This window comes from Apostichopus japonicus, chromosome 20 (genome assembly GCF_037975245.1).
Source record: "Apostichopus japonicus isolate 1M-3 chromosome 20, ASM3797524v1, whole genome shotgun sequence".
NCBI classification, from domain to species: Eukaryota; Metazoa; Echinodermata; class Holothuroidea; order Aspidochirotida; family Stichopodidae; genus Apostichopus; species Apostichopus japonicus.
Window position 1 is genome coordinate 30802918 of NC_092580.1, and position 15402 is coordinate 30818319.

Here is a 15402-nt window from a genome sequence, read left to right on the forward strand (position 1 = left end):
ATTGACTGATTTTATGGCACCTGGTTGTATATACATGGACGGAAAGTAAGCACACACACACACACATTTATCAAACACTGAGGAGTAAATCACCCTTGATCTGTACTATTTATAAATTTGAGCAAGTTTAAGCTAAACCTCGTAGCCAATGGCGATGACCCACGGAACTACATTGTGTATACTTACCGCATGTGTTTCTATCGGCGCCTCCGAAAATGACTCACATTTAAACATTTAATTATTTGTCCATGTGTACTACCAAAGATTCATTCATAAAAATCACCGGTAGCCATAAATTCTCTAACAGTACCATAATAGTGTCTACTATTATGCTTCTTAATTTGCTTCAAATGTATACATAAGTATTTCGTTGTGTTCGATTTTTATGCCGCTGGAACCGGATATTACGTTTACCGCAGTTCATAAAGTACTTGGCACAAAAGCCTCTAGTACCACAGTTCATTACGGTAACTCTCAGTAATGAGTTTTAATGTATCATACCTTTCGTAGCCAGAGGGTTATTTCATGACAAATAAATACATTTGAACGGTACTATGTTCGTCTGTTTCCAGTATGCGTCATAACATGAGATTTACGATGAACTTTGACCTTGTGAAGAGATAAATTAGAAATATGGTCCAACACCTACATGCCGTTGGAATAACAGCCGTTTGGTCAAAGATTTTTACGAATCCTAGCGGAGTATTACTCAAAACCTATAGAACAACATTGAAATTAATTGATTAAAGCAAACCAGCCAGTATTCTGTTGTTTCAACAAATGTAGCAAATGAACTACTGAATATTTACTGATTATTTTCAACCCAAACAATTCCTTGCCCAGACACTGTTTTTCATATGTAGCACATCAACAGCGTGCAAAAACCAAATCGAAAATGTTCAAAAGTTAAGAAAAAAATTTTCGCTGGGAAACTTAGTTGCCTAATTATATCATTTTCGATATCTGGAAGTACCTGGAACAGTTATCCACCACAGTAATCTGCTTCTTGAAATTCTAAACATTTTGGAGCTATTGCAGACGACCATTATTGATAACGATTGCACATAAAATGAACAAACTCATAGAAAAATAATACAAAATGATAATAGTAATGTTATATCGGATGGTTTATTTGTACTATTAGTATTAATGCACTGGCGCACCGCTTGGGTATGACAAGTAATAATATGAAAAGACAGACAGACAGACACATTTTACTGATCTGATGTATTTGAACACCTGTATTCCGAAGAAGCAGTTCCCACTGTCAAATTAAAAACGTAAGATAACATGCGGCAATAATTGTCGTTACAAAGAAAATGTATGGAGTTTACTGTTTGGCCACATTTCGATAAAAATATCAAATAAATATATAAAGTTGAAAGATACAAGAAAAGAACAAAAAGCTTGACAGAAAAGGAGAGTACATCATAAAGAATTAACACAGAAAATTATCAAGTTTGTGAATTTTATACAAAGTTTTACTTTGTCTATTAAAGACGAATTAGACAATTACATTATGATATGATCATGGTACGGTTTTAGGAATGAAAATATGGCGGTGAACCAAGAAATGTAAAAACAAAGAGCAGAACAAGTTTGGCTATGGAAGTGGATTGTTGCCATTGACGGCAATTATGGAAACTCCTCTCCTTCAAGAACTGCACAATAAAGCAATAGGTTTCAGATACCTTGACAATATAGTCTGAATGGAGGGGGAGGGGGGCAGTGATGGGAGTAAAACTATAGGACCTTGCAAATACTATAAAATGACCAAAATATGGTGTTCAATGTCATCTGATGGTATTCTGTTGTATATATGAAGTTATAAGAACATGTTTGGGTTGAGAATTGATAAAATATTTGATTAACATGAACATTAACCTAACAATTAAGCCTGCACTGAGGAGCGGATGTCGGCATCTCTGAAGCCTTAAAGAAGCATTCCAGACTTTTGGCACATTTTAGATGTGAATATCTTGAAAACCTTTAAATCATAGAAGCAATACCAGCCCTCCAATTAATTTGTATTGTTTTCTTAGAAAATATCAAGATGAAACTTCTAGCTAAAGCCACCCTTTAATAAAGTCAACAGGTAAACTGTAACAACTTATCAAGAAAATTATGTACCACAAGGGATTATAATAACCAATAATCTCAGAGGATTAGTAAAAACACATAGAGCAATGGATCTGAGATCACTAATACGAAACAGAGACATCTGAAGAGACACTGTTGCCCAATGTAGAATATACTAAAAATAGGACATGTTTGATCTCTGGAGTAAGGCAAAATATATCACCAAAACAGAACTAGTATAGTTTGATACAGGTGTCAAATGCCTACAGTGGAATTACGACCTTTCTTAAGTTCCTTACTGGTTCCAACCTCTGGACATACAATCAGCGTCCATAGCCTAGTTGGTTAGGGTGTCTGGATATAAAGCGGGAGGCCCAGGTTCGAATCCCGGTGGAGGCTGGAAGTTCATCAGTGTTCTATTTTCCAACTCACTACAATTTCAATATTTATATATATATATATATATATATATATATATAATTGAAAACGTAATGAGTAGGAAAATCCAGCCTCCACCATGGCTTCGAACCCGGGCCTCCCGCTTTATATGCGGACACCCTAACCACTAGGCTATGGACGCTGATTGTATGTCCAGGAGTTTGAAACCGGTAAGGAAGGTCGTAATTCCACTGTACGCGTTTGTCACCTGTATCGAACAATACTAGTTCTGTTTTGGTGACATATTTTGCCTTATTCTAGAGATCAAACATGATGCTAACCAACTCGAAATCATTTGTGATTCCTAAAGCCGGATCTCGAAAGAGATACTTTGAACAGACTTTATGTTAATGAAATGAGCTAAACGACAAAGGCAAATGAATATATGTAAATGAAAATCGTAATGAGTTGGAAAATCAAGAACAGTGAAAAAATTCCAGCCTCCACCGGGATTCGAACCTGGGCCTCCCGCTTTGTACGCGGACACCCTAACCAACTAGGCCATGGACGCTGATTGTATGTCCAGGGGTTCTAAACTGGTAAGGAAGGTCGTAATTCCACTGTAGGCGTTTGTCACCTGTATCGAACAATTGTTTTGGTGATATATTTGCCTTATATATATATATATACTGTATACATATTTTTCAATTTTCCTTTTATTTCCATTTCATAGAAAAGTATTAACCCTTATTTCCATATCTTTTGATATGGCAGATATGAAATGTAATTGCTGAATGTTAATACATTCATATGATAAGATTACAATATACATCCTACACGAATCACTTTGAGTGAAATGTTATGCATCCAGACGCTCGTGATATGTAGAACATTAATTATGTATATGATTGATTCAATGTAAACCATTTGACGAAACAGGAAAACTTGGAATGTTTGGCACTTACTAATGCTGGCTCTCCAACCCCCCCCCCCCTCCATATTAGTTGTTACTTTTAAGCACCATACTGCAGGACAAAGTGAAATCTATAAATGACCAACTCTTAACTGAAAAAGTATTAACACTCCTTCCAGGGATGTGAAAATCTTACTTATTTATTTACTTGAAAATATAATCCATAACTGAGGCAGAAAGAGAAAAATTGCGATAACCATATTACGGACAAAGAAATAAATTAAACATGTTTCATTACATTACCCAAGTTGGTCAAAATCCATACAAACAATACGTTTTACAGTCTTCAGTAACCAGTGATCCAAGTTTTGATCACTTTGTAAAGATACAGCAGGTTAATTAATCAATAATTATATAATTAATCATTCATTATTCTATGATAATCTCTTATTCCTTAAATCTGAGATTTAACGGTTGACTTCATTAAAGTCACATAAAACCAAAAATCACGACATTCAGGGATCACCTTCCACTCTAGTCAGGGTAAACACTGCCCTTTCAGGACATCCACCACTGGCTCTTCAATGTCAAGTGGATATAATGAATGTCTCATTTCTCACTTCAGGTACTTGACATGAGAAACTGATGGTGTATGTATGTTAATGGCAGGGTCAACTCTGACTACTTAAAACTACTCAGTCTACACACTTAAAGGCAAGAAATACTTCTAGTGAAACCAAACCAGTTTACGTAAAGAGGTTTAAAAGGTATACTGGCTCGACTTGACATCTTAACAAGAGTCCAACAGGCACTATGCTTCCTCGCTTAGTAGAATATTAAAGTGTTGTATGTCATCGAAAACTAGGAACGGAAAGTACAAGATAGTCACTGTTTTGCATTGATTTACATAAAACAGATAAAGGAATCAAGTAATAATAACAAATTCATAGCACCTGATGATGTATGAGTTGAGTACATCAAATTTTTGTGAATATAAAAAAATTAAAACTTTGAATTACACTGAATGTATTTGTTGAGCAACGATATCAATTAAAAATACTTTCAGTATTTTTATTACCAGTTGTTAAGATCATAGAAAAAAGCACAAACTTTTGACGTTGATTAATACAAATTTGCTTAAAACCTCTGTCAAATAAGTAAAAAGACAAGAAGAAAAGTTACTTCGCTGTTAGCCTTCTACCTGAACCAGAATATTTCAAGGCACTCGTCACGAAGGTCACCACAAGGCAGCTGGTAGAAGTTACTTAATCTCCAAGTTTCCTTGATAGATTCTCAACTTTGTTCAAAGATGGCTGTTTGGAAGGCTGGCAGCTGGAGTACACATAAACTTTGGCATCGATGACGATGTTATTGTCGTTACCCCAATCTGCCGGAGAATGACAAAGAGAAAGAGAGTAATAGCTCGCTCGTGGATGAATTAATTAGACTGATAATATGCCATGAAAATTATGAAATATTCACAATATTCTGTGGTGGTGGTGTCACCAGAATCCACCCCATCGCCGACAAAATATGTGTCATGTATGGGGAGACACAGCTGGTACACTCATCGTCCTCTTGTACCCCCACCCCCACACCCTACCCCTCACCCTCACCTACCCCCTCACCCTCACCCTACCATCCTACTGCCTCTAAAGATTGTATAGGAAAATATGAGTATGTCTTTGTTGACATTACTGAGCGCTACTTAGGTTACGACATGCATTCAGAAGAAATGATTTGGTCAAGGTAAGTACGGTGGGTTTTGTCATTCAGGAGAAATCCCTTTTTAACCAATCTGAGCTGACCTTCCAAATTGTCCAAAAAAATTCCCAAAACAGGTCAAACTGTAAATTGGATAGCCAACCGAGGTGAAGTGTGAAGGTGAAGTGTTACAAGCTATTCCATTCCAAAATTATAATTTATTTATTAATTAATAATTTGTTATTATTTTGCCATTTTGGAAAAAAATAGGATCACCTCCAGTAAAGTCGCATGGGTTGGCTGTTTACCTGGACTGCTACAAGATTATTCATGATATGTAACACGCAAGCAACACTGCCCGTAACCGCGGTGGAGAAAGGGTGAACGCATAAATGACTGTAAATGCCAGTCAGCCAAAACCTCTACCTTTCTCATTAACGGAGAGGCAAACCAAACCAACCGACCTCTTTATGTTATGCAATAGAGGTGCAAGAATTCTACTGAATGGCAGCAACAAATCTACCATGGTGCATTACACTGAATAAATGAACAAACCCATTTTAATTTTGAGGTGATTTCCCAACAACCTAGGTACCAGACAGAGCTGTTAAAGGTAATGAAATCAGAAGAGAAATCTGATACTTTAGTCCACTGAAACTTGATGACATTTTGGACAAAAACAACGAAAATTAGACACGTGAAAGACAATGCATTAATATAAATTTTGTTGGACCAAAAATGATTTGAATTAGATAAACATTTAAATAAGTGACTACCTACTTAAGACAAATCAAAGAAACTAATCATAGACCCCTTACTATTATTGAGCGAAAGGCTCATTAAGATCGATACAAAGTTATGACCCAAATACTGCAAGCAGTTTTACATTTTTATTAGCAATGAAAAGCCTGTCAAATGTCGAAAACGAGACGTCAAAAACAAACCGAATCCAAGCAACAACTTACCTTTTAGTTGCCTCTCCAAGTTGTGAAGTGGAACAATAAGTACTTCTATGAATTCATCCTCATCTGGAAGAGAAAAAGAAGACAATTTTTTTCCATAATCAAACATAAAACCTCATAAAGTATGATAATAACGATTGACCACAACATCTTTCAGGTGATATATTTGTCTTTCACTTGGCTTACACCGAATGAACTAAAAGCTAAGAGAAATTCTCTCATGAGCTATTCACCATTCTTGTGGAATTCTTACTTTTGTCTAACTTGTAATGTAACTTCCTCTCCAACATATGAATTGGCAAAATTTTTCATTCAATGACCCAACATCAGGTAATGGGTATGTAAATTTATGTTTACAACATAATCTCAGCTAGGTTTATGTAATGACTAGAGGGGGGTATATCATTACGGCTTCCACAATTCTCATATACTCATATACACCGTCTCGCACCCCCCCTCCACACCCCCCAACTCTCCAACCCCCGCCCGCTATTCCACGGAGCGACAATTTTACAATGACGACACTTGTTACATTTAATCAAGTCCTTGTTCAAATATCCAAAATATGAATTAATTTGAGCAATGATTGAATATTTACAATAATAACAAGACACAAACAATTCAATGTACCATTTATTGGTTTTAAGCTTCCAACTTCTAAAACAAAAATGTCAATGTATTTAATACAGGGAGACTTGCCCACGATTGCATCTTTAGAGGTTGTACTTTCACTGTTAAGATGGTGACACATATTTGCCAAATAAAGAATGCACAGTATAAGTATTTGAATGCAAATATCTTGAAAAATTAAAATACTTAGTACAGGGATTCTCAATAAGCAGTCCACAGGCAAACTGTTGACCACAAAAACAAGTTGGCCTCCCAAAAGAAATAAAAATCTGCCCACAATCTTGCACTTTTTAAGTTTGTGGCCCCCAGGCCTTCTGTTTCATCACGCTACTGGCCTTTACCCGACACCTTGCTCAATCTATGTATAGTAGCATTCAAGTTCACCCTGTATTTAAGCTCCAACCAATGTTTCTCTCTGGCCATCGTAGAAAATAAATCGAGAGGCCATCGTATAGAACTGCAATCTGTACTCCCAGTGTTTCTGTTTATTTTGGAAATAGTTTAATTCGCTTACCTAAGTTTTGGACTGGGCTACTGTTTTCTGAACTATCTCCATCGATCTGAAAGGAATAGAAACACGTTTTCACTTTGGGAAAAGGACTCATGACCTCAACAACTTCTGCATGAACATTCAACAATCAATAAAGTTCCCCATCAAGAGAAAACTAACATTACAATAAATACAACATGCCATCACTTTTGTGATAAAAAGCAGACATAAAAATTACAGAAAGTTAAATATCATAACTGATTTTATCCAAGTCAAAGATATTCAGTGGGTCAATCGGTCTTTCTTGTTTCTGCCTTTTCTAACACAATGGAGTGAGGGTGTACATGGATAGTAACTTAGTGAGGACACCAAGGGCTTCTAAAACCCTTTACACATATTAAATATCAGTAAATCCAACTGTGCCCAGATACAACTATAGTAAGAGATAGAACAATGGATACAGAATTACAAACCACTGTGTTCTTGAGAAGTTAATAATACTTATAAACATTTTTTTTTAAATTTGAACCCACACAGACATATTACATATTTATGATTCTGATTCCATTATTCTTCAGGCTACCATTATCATTCGCAATATCATTATTATTTGCAATACCATCATCAGTCGCAATACCAATATTTATTCATGACAAACGCAGACATTTTTGTGGCATCTTATGATTCTAGACAGCCTGATGTCATATTTCTTTATTACTGTGATAATACTTACATCCACATGGACCATGCTAACTGTGCATGAACTAGTTCCTGCATCAAGGGCGACACCTGATCAATAAGAAATTAGAAACAAGGTTTATTTGTTAACACTAATGGGGAGAACCACAAAATCGATGCCCGTACAGTTCCCAATAAAAAATAAATACAGCTATAAGAAAAAAAATTAGAATAAAAATAACAATGTGAAATGTTTGAACACCAAAAACATGGAACTGAAAGAGATTACTTATACAGTGCTTCCATAAGGTGACATGAATCACGTTGCCGATGCCGAAAAATCCATGACAACTATCACCAAGATGTAACAAAGTGACGAAAATGTTGGAATGAAAATTCAGCAAAAAAACAGGTTGTTCAATTTCTGAATTCAGAATTCAGAAGGAAGAGTAAGTGCGTGGTGCCCCAGAATTGAGGGAGCAATAGAAGATATCCAGAAAATAATTTACGAATTCTTCTTCAATTACGTAGAACATCACCATGCAATCTCTTTCCTTCTCTTTGCCAGAAACTCACTGCAGACTTCCACAGACATTTCACCATCCTTTACATGACAACTTTTGGCTCATTTTCCAAAGTGTCACTGTAGACACTTCTTCGTTCCATTACCCGAGCAATAGGTACTCTCTGTAAAGTGTCAACATATTTCAATCACTTCTTCCCATGCCACCTGGTACAATCTCTAAAGTGCCACTATAGAAATTCTTCTTTCCCACCACACACAGAGCTGAAGCTCTCTGATATGTGCAAACAGTAACACATCCAATATGGCACTCCCTCTACATTTAACACTTCTTCACTTTCTTTTGCTCTCACCACCTAAACCTTTGAGTAAAGTGTCAACATATACACTTCTTTCATCCATCATAACCTGTATGTGTTTGTCAAGTATCTAGCACCACCACATCCAAACACAGCTCTCCCTCACCGATTAACTCTATGCATAAAGTTCCATTACACACGCTTTCTCTTTTCCCTCACCACCAGAAACTATAAGTAACGTGTCACACCACCACATATATCCACTTTCTCTTTTCCCTCACCACCAGAAACTAGTAAAGTGTCACACAACTACATATATCCACTTTCTCTTTTCCCTCAACACCAGAAGCTCTAAGTAAAGTGCTGCACAACCACATATATCTACTTTTTCTTTACCCTCACTTCCTGAGACTCCCTGTAAAGTGATTCTTACCTGGTGATGATTTTTGTACAGTACCGAGATACCCAGTTTCCTCTTTGAGTTCTCTGATAGCTGCATCTGGAGCACTTTCACCTGCATCTATCAAGCCTGTCGGTTGCAAAAGGAGATGTAAACGAAAAAGAAACATTATATAGAAATAAATGGATGTGTTATCAACTGTAACTTAAAGCTTGACTCTTCAAATGGGTTGTCTAAGGACCTACTTATCAAGTTACATTTTAACCCTGACCCAGGTTACCAGTTCACTTTGGATGCAGATGAACGAGAGTGCTAAGGTTGCACGGAGACAGTTAAGCGAGGAAGCAAAGAAAATTTATCAATATTTTAAAGTTTAGCTTGACTCTTGAGACAGTTGTCCAGAGACCCATTAGACATTAACAACATCCTTCATATGCAGATGCTGTTATTTACCATCTTTGCTGCACAGAAACAAACCCCTCCTGTCCATCATCAGAGAATTCTATTTTTGGATTTTGAGAAGTAGATCAAAAAATATAGCATCAATACAAACAAAAACACTCTCTTGAATGGTAAAGCGACTGCAAAGTTGCTTCTGTCACGCTTTGGGGTCATAAATGAAACACTCCCCCGTTTGCCCATCTCTGTTTAGCTTAAAGGCCTCTGCATTGCCACCCCTCCCTCACTGGGCTTTTCACATACTCCGTACATATAATTTGAGGAATAAAAATCGGTGAAAATAAAGGTATCATACCTGCGGGAAATTCGATGGTATATTTTGCCAAGGGAGGACGGTACTGTTTAATGAGAATGATGCAGTCATAATGGAAGAGCCTCTTCAATGTTGCTATTACGGTTACACCTGTGAAACAACAGGAACATATCAATTGTATAACAACAATGAACTGAAAAAAAGCCCACATAAATTGCTGATAATGTGAGGTATGTATGTTGCCCCTCCCCAAACATTAATCCTGTTGCTCACGAGTAGTAGGATGCATTCTCAGGTGGCCTAGCCTCTTGTATAGTGTTACTGTATATATATATATAGGCTGGCACATCAGAAATATAATATGTTCATCTACTTGTGTCACTGTCTGATTGTTAGTAGAAGTACTCATTGTAATAGCAGAGAAAGAGTCCAAGCAACTTTCTAAAAGTAAAGAAACTTTACACTTTAAAGGCATTGAAGACTCGCCCCAAACCGTGTGCCGTGCACTGAAAAAGATAACTATCCGTTGCTTGCAAATGACGTTTTCTTCTTGTTGCTACAAAATGCAGACAGCAATGAAACATGATACTTTATTATCTTTATACACCGGAGATGTCCACGCTGCTGTGTACACTGTGCTGTGGGTATTGACCGTAGCTGTATGTATTGACTGTACACTAGTGTCTAATTACCGACGGTAGCAAGCTGTGTGTGTATTTTCTGGGATCGATGGTGGTGTCTAACACTTCTGTTACACCTCATTTGAAACTATGTCAGATTACCGGCATGAGAAGTTTGTTTGTGCGTGAGTCTTCACACCCTTTAAACAAACACACAAAGATACAAATTGCTATATTGTCAAGAGTTACAAACCAGTGGGTCTGGTGGAAACCGCAGAGTGGCTTCTATGTAATTAAAACAATGACACAGAACGAGCTAGTACACTACAAATTTGGTTCATGCAGGAGAGTGTATAATGACTGTATGTTCTACATGAATATTCATGTCTTAAAAAGGCATGAATAAAATCAAACCAACTACAGGAGATGTCCGTACGTACCATCAGCAACTGGAGATGATCTCTGGACCCTTCGAACCATCTCCCAGCATCTCTCTCCATTTGGTGTTTGGTAATGAGCTCTTTCCAAGGAAAGCCAAGTCTCCTTATGAAGTACCTACAAAGTTAATCACATTATAATCTAGCTTTAGCATTTCTTATTCTACAGGACAGGCTTTCACCAATGAAGTTGACACATGTGCTGTTATTAATTTTGACTTAAAACAGATTTAACATTCAAAAGTAACCAAAATTCCTTTTCCAGTGGTAAGAGATGGGAGAGGCTGGGGTACAATACATGACTGCAAAGTTTTTAGAACAAAGAGTCAACAGTATATATAAGTTTGGTGCAATTATCATCATATTCTAAGTACTGTACATGTATATTCATCAACATCTAAACTGCTTTGCACAGTGTGAGCACAAATATTATTACACACACATTTACAGTATTTATATATGTTTCCATATAGAGTATGTAAGTGTTACACAAGACTAAGCAATATTTCATATTATTATCTCATTGTTCAAAATTTGCCCAGGGCTGGGAATAGAGGCACACTTGAATGAGTTTGCTGCATTAGTAGCATTAAGCTTCTCAGCATTATAAAACATTGGTCTCTTAGGCTGAACTGTTGTAACAGATAAATACTGTTGTTCTTCGAGTGATATTAAATTCACGAACCATGGCTATGATTGTCTGTCTGTTAGAAATAGTTTCATACCTCTTGTCTTAGTGGGCGACATTTCATTTCATTTTGTTGAGATAAGTGATTCTTATCAAGAACTGGCGCTGACTGCTCCGTGCTCATCTTGCGTTTCCTTGAAGAAAACTCAGCTAATATCACAGAGAAAAAGAGATTAAGAAATGCTATTAAATCTACAGGTTAGATAAAAGAAGAATTTGTCTCATTTCAGAAGGTTGGTAACCAGTGGCTCACTTGAAACCTTTCCAGGATTGGGAAATGCAAATGAACATATTTATATAATCCTTCTCATCAACTCTGATACCAGAAATGTTTACATATATACTTGTCCTTGACCTTCTGTACTAATCAAAGGTCCATATTGCATTTATCTGGCATTTTTAGCATTCCACTGTCACTTACAATAATTTATTATACATGTGTAAAAGTAAGTTGGCCTGACGTTTCGATCCTAGCAGGATCTTCTTCAAAGGCTAACTGACAAGTAATAGAAGGGACAAAGGCACGCACAGAATACAGACAGGTTAATGAGTATTAATTAATTTAATGAGTATTAATGAGTATTAATTTATTTATTATATCAGCAACTTACGATTGATGAAAAAGATTACTGTGATAGAATGTTTACTCGGCGAACCCTCGAATAATTAACCATTTGGTAAAAATTGACAATTTTGTTGGCCCAAACATTTATGCTTGCACACCACACCTTCCTTATTCATATTGAAAAATCAACCTATCAAATCATGTCTTTTATGTGACGTCAGACAATAGCAAACAACCTGTTCGCTCATTTTATACTTAAATTGATACACTAGGCCTATGGTACTAGATGTAACTGAGCCATGCCTTTGCCCAATTTCCCTTACAAAAAATCAATATCTGAAAGTCAAAACCTCCTAAAAGAAGGAAAAAAAGCTTTTAATAGACGTATAAAAATATTCATTACTCGTATTGATGCTTTTGTTTTAAACACAAACGAGTTAGATAGGCGAATACATGCAAATCATAGGTGTATTGTTTGCAGCCTGTATATTAATTTTAGTGTATTAATGAGTAACGTTAGTTGGGTGTGTTAGACGTTCGTGAAACGTATCAATCACGGCATATGCAAGGCATCTAAATACAATAAATAACAGACTACACTTATGCTATTGTACTCAAGAATTAGGCCTTCAATACAATACACTGTATGTTCCAAATATTTCAATTTGACATGCTGTTCAAATTGACCATATTCAGTGTGTTGATATTTTATGTCACGTCAGATTTCATGATTAACAGGTCTTTGAGCTTGGTCTTTCCGTAATGTAATGACGGTTTCAGTCATGACTTCTTTGTTTTTATTGTAAATTTTGTACAGTTGAGCTTCATTTTATATTTTAAAGGGTGTAATTTCTAATTGGAAAGCCGGTAAGTGTTGCTAAATATGCCGGCTCTTTTGATAACATTTGTATGGGACTATAATGGCTAAATAACTACTTCTGATTACAATTGGTGAAATTGACATCTTATAAGTTATCTAGGCTTTGACAATGAATTACAGAGGATGGGCCAGGTTGGGACAAGTGACTCTGTCTACATATTTACATTTCTAGTAAACAGAGGTTAAGCTACAAACTAAGAAATGACCACACTCTGACAAGATTGGCAATGACATCATACAGAAGGTTACTTTATTGGTAGAGATCTGTTGTAGAGAGTTATTGTGGAAGTCAAAGTGTAAGTGATCTATTGTAACTTGGAGGTTGGAAAAGTATGTTGTTTATGGTTTGTAAATACAAAATGTTAGTCATATTTATGGAAGTGTGATGTAGGACTTCTTGTCTGTGCTGCTAGCTAAGAGATTTTGAAGATGAACCAATAGGGTAAGGGGAAGGTAAAGATAATTGTGAATTGCACTCTGTTTTACACTGTATTTTGTACACATAAATATAGATATTTTGCACACTGGTACAGTATATGTGGGACGGTCAGTTATCCTGAAATTTCACAGTATTGCACAGTACTGAGGCAACCCAACGTGACCTTTATGCATGAAATGCACATGAAAGAACATTTATTGGCACGGCTAATTATCGTTGGATAATTAGCCAGTTTGCTGACAAAAATATTAATCCTTTTCGCTGCAAGATCCGAGACGTTTTTTGCGCAAATAATGTTTGCTAAGTGTTTGGAGTAGCATAAGGATCACAATTAATGGTATACACAGGCATCACTTTAGTGTGATACTTGAACGCAATATGCTCCTTTAACTTACAGACCTTCACTTTTAAGTTTTGGTTATTTATGGTCAACAATCTTCACTCCAAACTTGAAACTTTCAAGTTCCCTTGACAAGCTTAGAAATTCTGGAAGGGAGGGGAGACCATGGCTGTGGTGAGGGGGAATGGAGGAGTCTAGGCTATTGAATACACTTACAGTAGCCTATGCCTGTGTTTTGACCTAGATAAAAGCTAACGTTTGGACTAATGCAATAGCCTTATTTGTTTACTGTTGACTTGCATGCTGGGCTATTGATTGTGTATACACATAGGCCTATGCCTAGTTAGGAGAATACGTATGCATACAAATCAGGCACAAGCATAAACATGGTCTCACCTGTTAAAGTTATTAACTTTTCAGGTGCGAGCAATTTGTATCTCTTATAGAAGGAAAGGATTAGTTTGCTTAAATGACAGATATAATTCGGAAATTCATGCGATGAAACTGTTGAATTCCTATACGTTATGCCGATGGTCACGTTCGCTTGGATGGTTGCAGTCTCTGCACTTATCCAAAAACACAATTCCAATGACATGTGTAAGCCTGGAACTTGAGCCAATTGCTTGGACGGTGGAAAAAGAAAAACATTAGGATTTAAATACGGAAGCGTAGAAGAAACATCACATTTACAATTATTGCATTCTACAACCTGTTTATGTCTGAACAGTTTGTATATATAGTTTACAACGTGTGTAGAATGATAATTGTTATATTTACATCATTTCCATCATGTTTTTTTTAATCATCCAACGGGTATATATGCTTTGTCACGAAAATCCTCCATTTCCGAAAATTAGTAAAACAAGTACGGCAAGAACCGATGGCTCATGCATGGTTTACGTATTTCTTCCAGTTGCTTTGTATACAGCATTTGAATCTGCTCATATTTATGCGGTGTACGTAGTTACGTGTTCTTGTAGGGATAGTCAAATTGACGCAAACTAACCTTTCTTAATTCTTCATTTCTCGATTTTACTCCTCAACGGACGTTGTACTTCCTCAACAAAAATGGGGCCTTCACTTTCCGCCGTAGGTTATGTAGTTGCTGATCTCTGGTAAAATTTACAGTTCATCTCAATCTCTTCATAATTTTTCTCGTAATTACACTGTCTACACAGATTTATCAATAAAAATTAATTAATGGAGCTGATGACATGGTGGTATTATTCATTGTTTGAATATTAGAGTATAGTTGAACTTACACGTAAAACGAGATTTTCAACTCAGTTTCACTGACCACTGTGACGAGTGACAATGTTTCAGACTGCACGACTAAACCCTACTACCTACATCACATCGCTCCACCACCCAATGACCAAAAAATCGCATATGTGATACTCATTTCACTAGATATAAAATTAGCATTCAATAAAAGCAACAAACATGACAAGTTGTGTTGGCAAACTTGAACATGAATATGAGCATACAGTAAATGAAAATTGTTGCAGATGTGATGGAAATATTAGGCTACTGTTGTTGTATTCAAGGTCACAACTCACATGTAAACTTACTTCAAGTCGTTGTCGTTCATATGAATGATATGTATGCATTTATTTTACCGTGTATAGTTAGCACATGGATGTATTACCCTTGTTAGCCGAGACA

General features: G+C 36.4%; 1 protein-coding gene across 1 annotated transcript; it reads right to left on the reverse strand.

Moving 5' to 3' along the window:
* Nucleotides 1–1109: 1109 nt before the first annotated feature.
* Nucleotides 1110–14347, reverse strand: LOC139960899 (ADP-sugar pyrophosphatase-like). The gene is made up of 9 exons (XM_071959568.1): nucleotides 14134–14347; nucleotides 11551–11663; nucleotides 10829–10943; nucleotides 9811–9918; nucleotides 9090–9185; nucleotides 7890–7945; nucleotides 7181–7226; nucleotides 6040–6102; nucleotides 1110–4757 (listed from the first exon to the last, which is right to left on the reverse strand). The coding sequence occupies exons 1-9, from the start codon at nucleotides 14330–14332 to the stop codon at nucleotides 4636–4638; spliced, it is 918 nt and encodes a 305-aa protein (XP_071815669.1). The 5' UTR covers nucleotides 14333–14347; the 3' UTR covers nucleotides 1110–4635.
* Between the last annotated feature and the right edge of the window lie 1055 nt (nucleotides 14348–15402).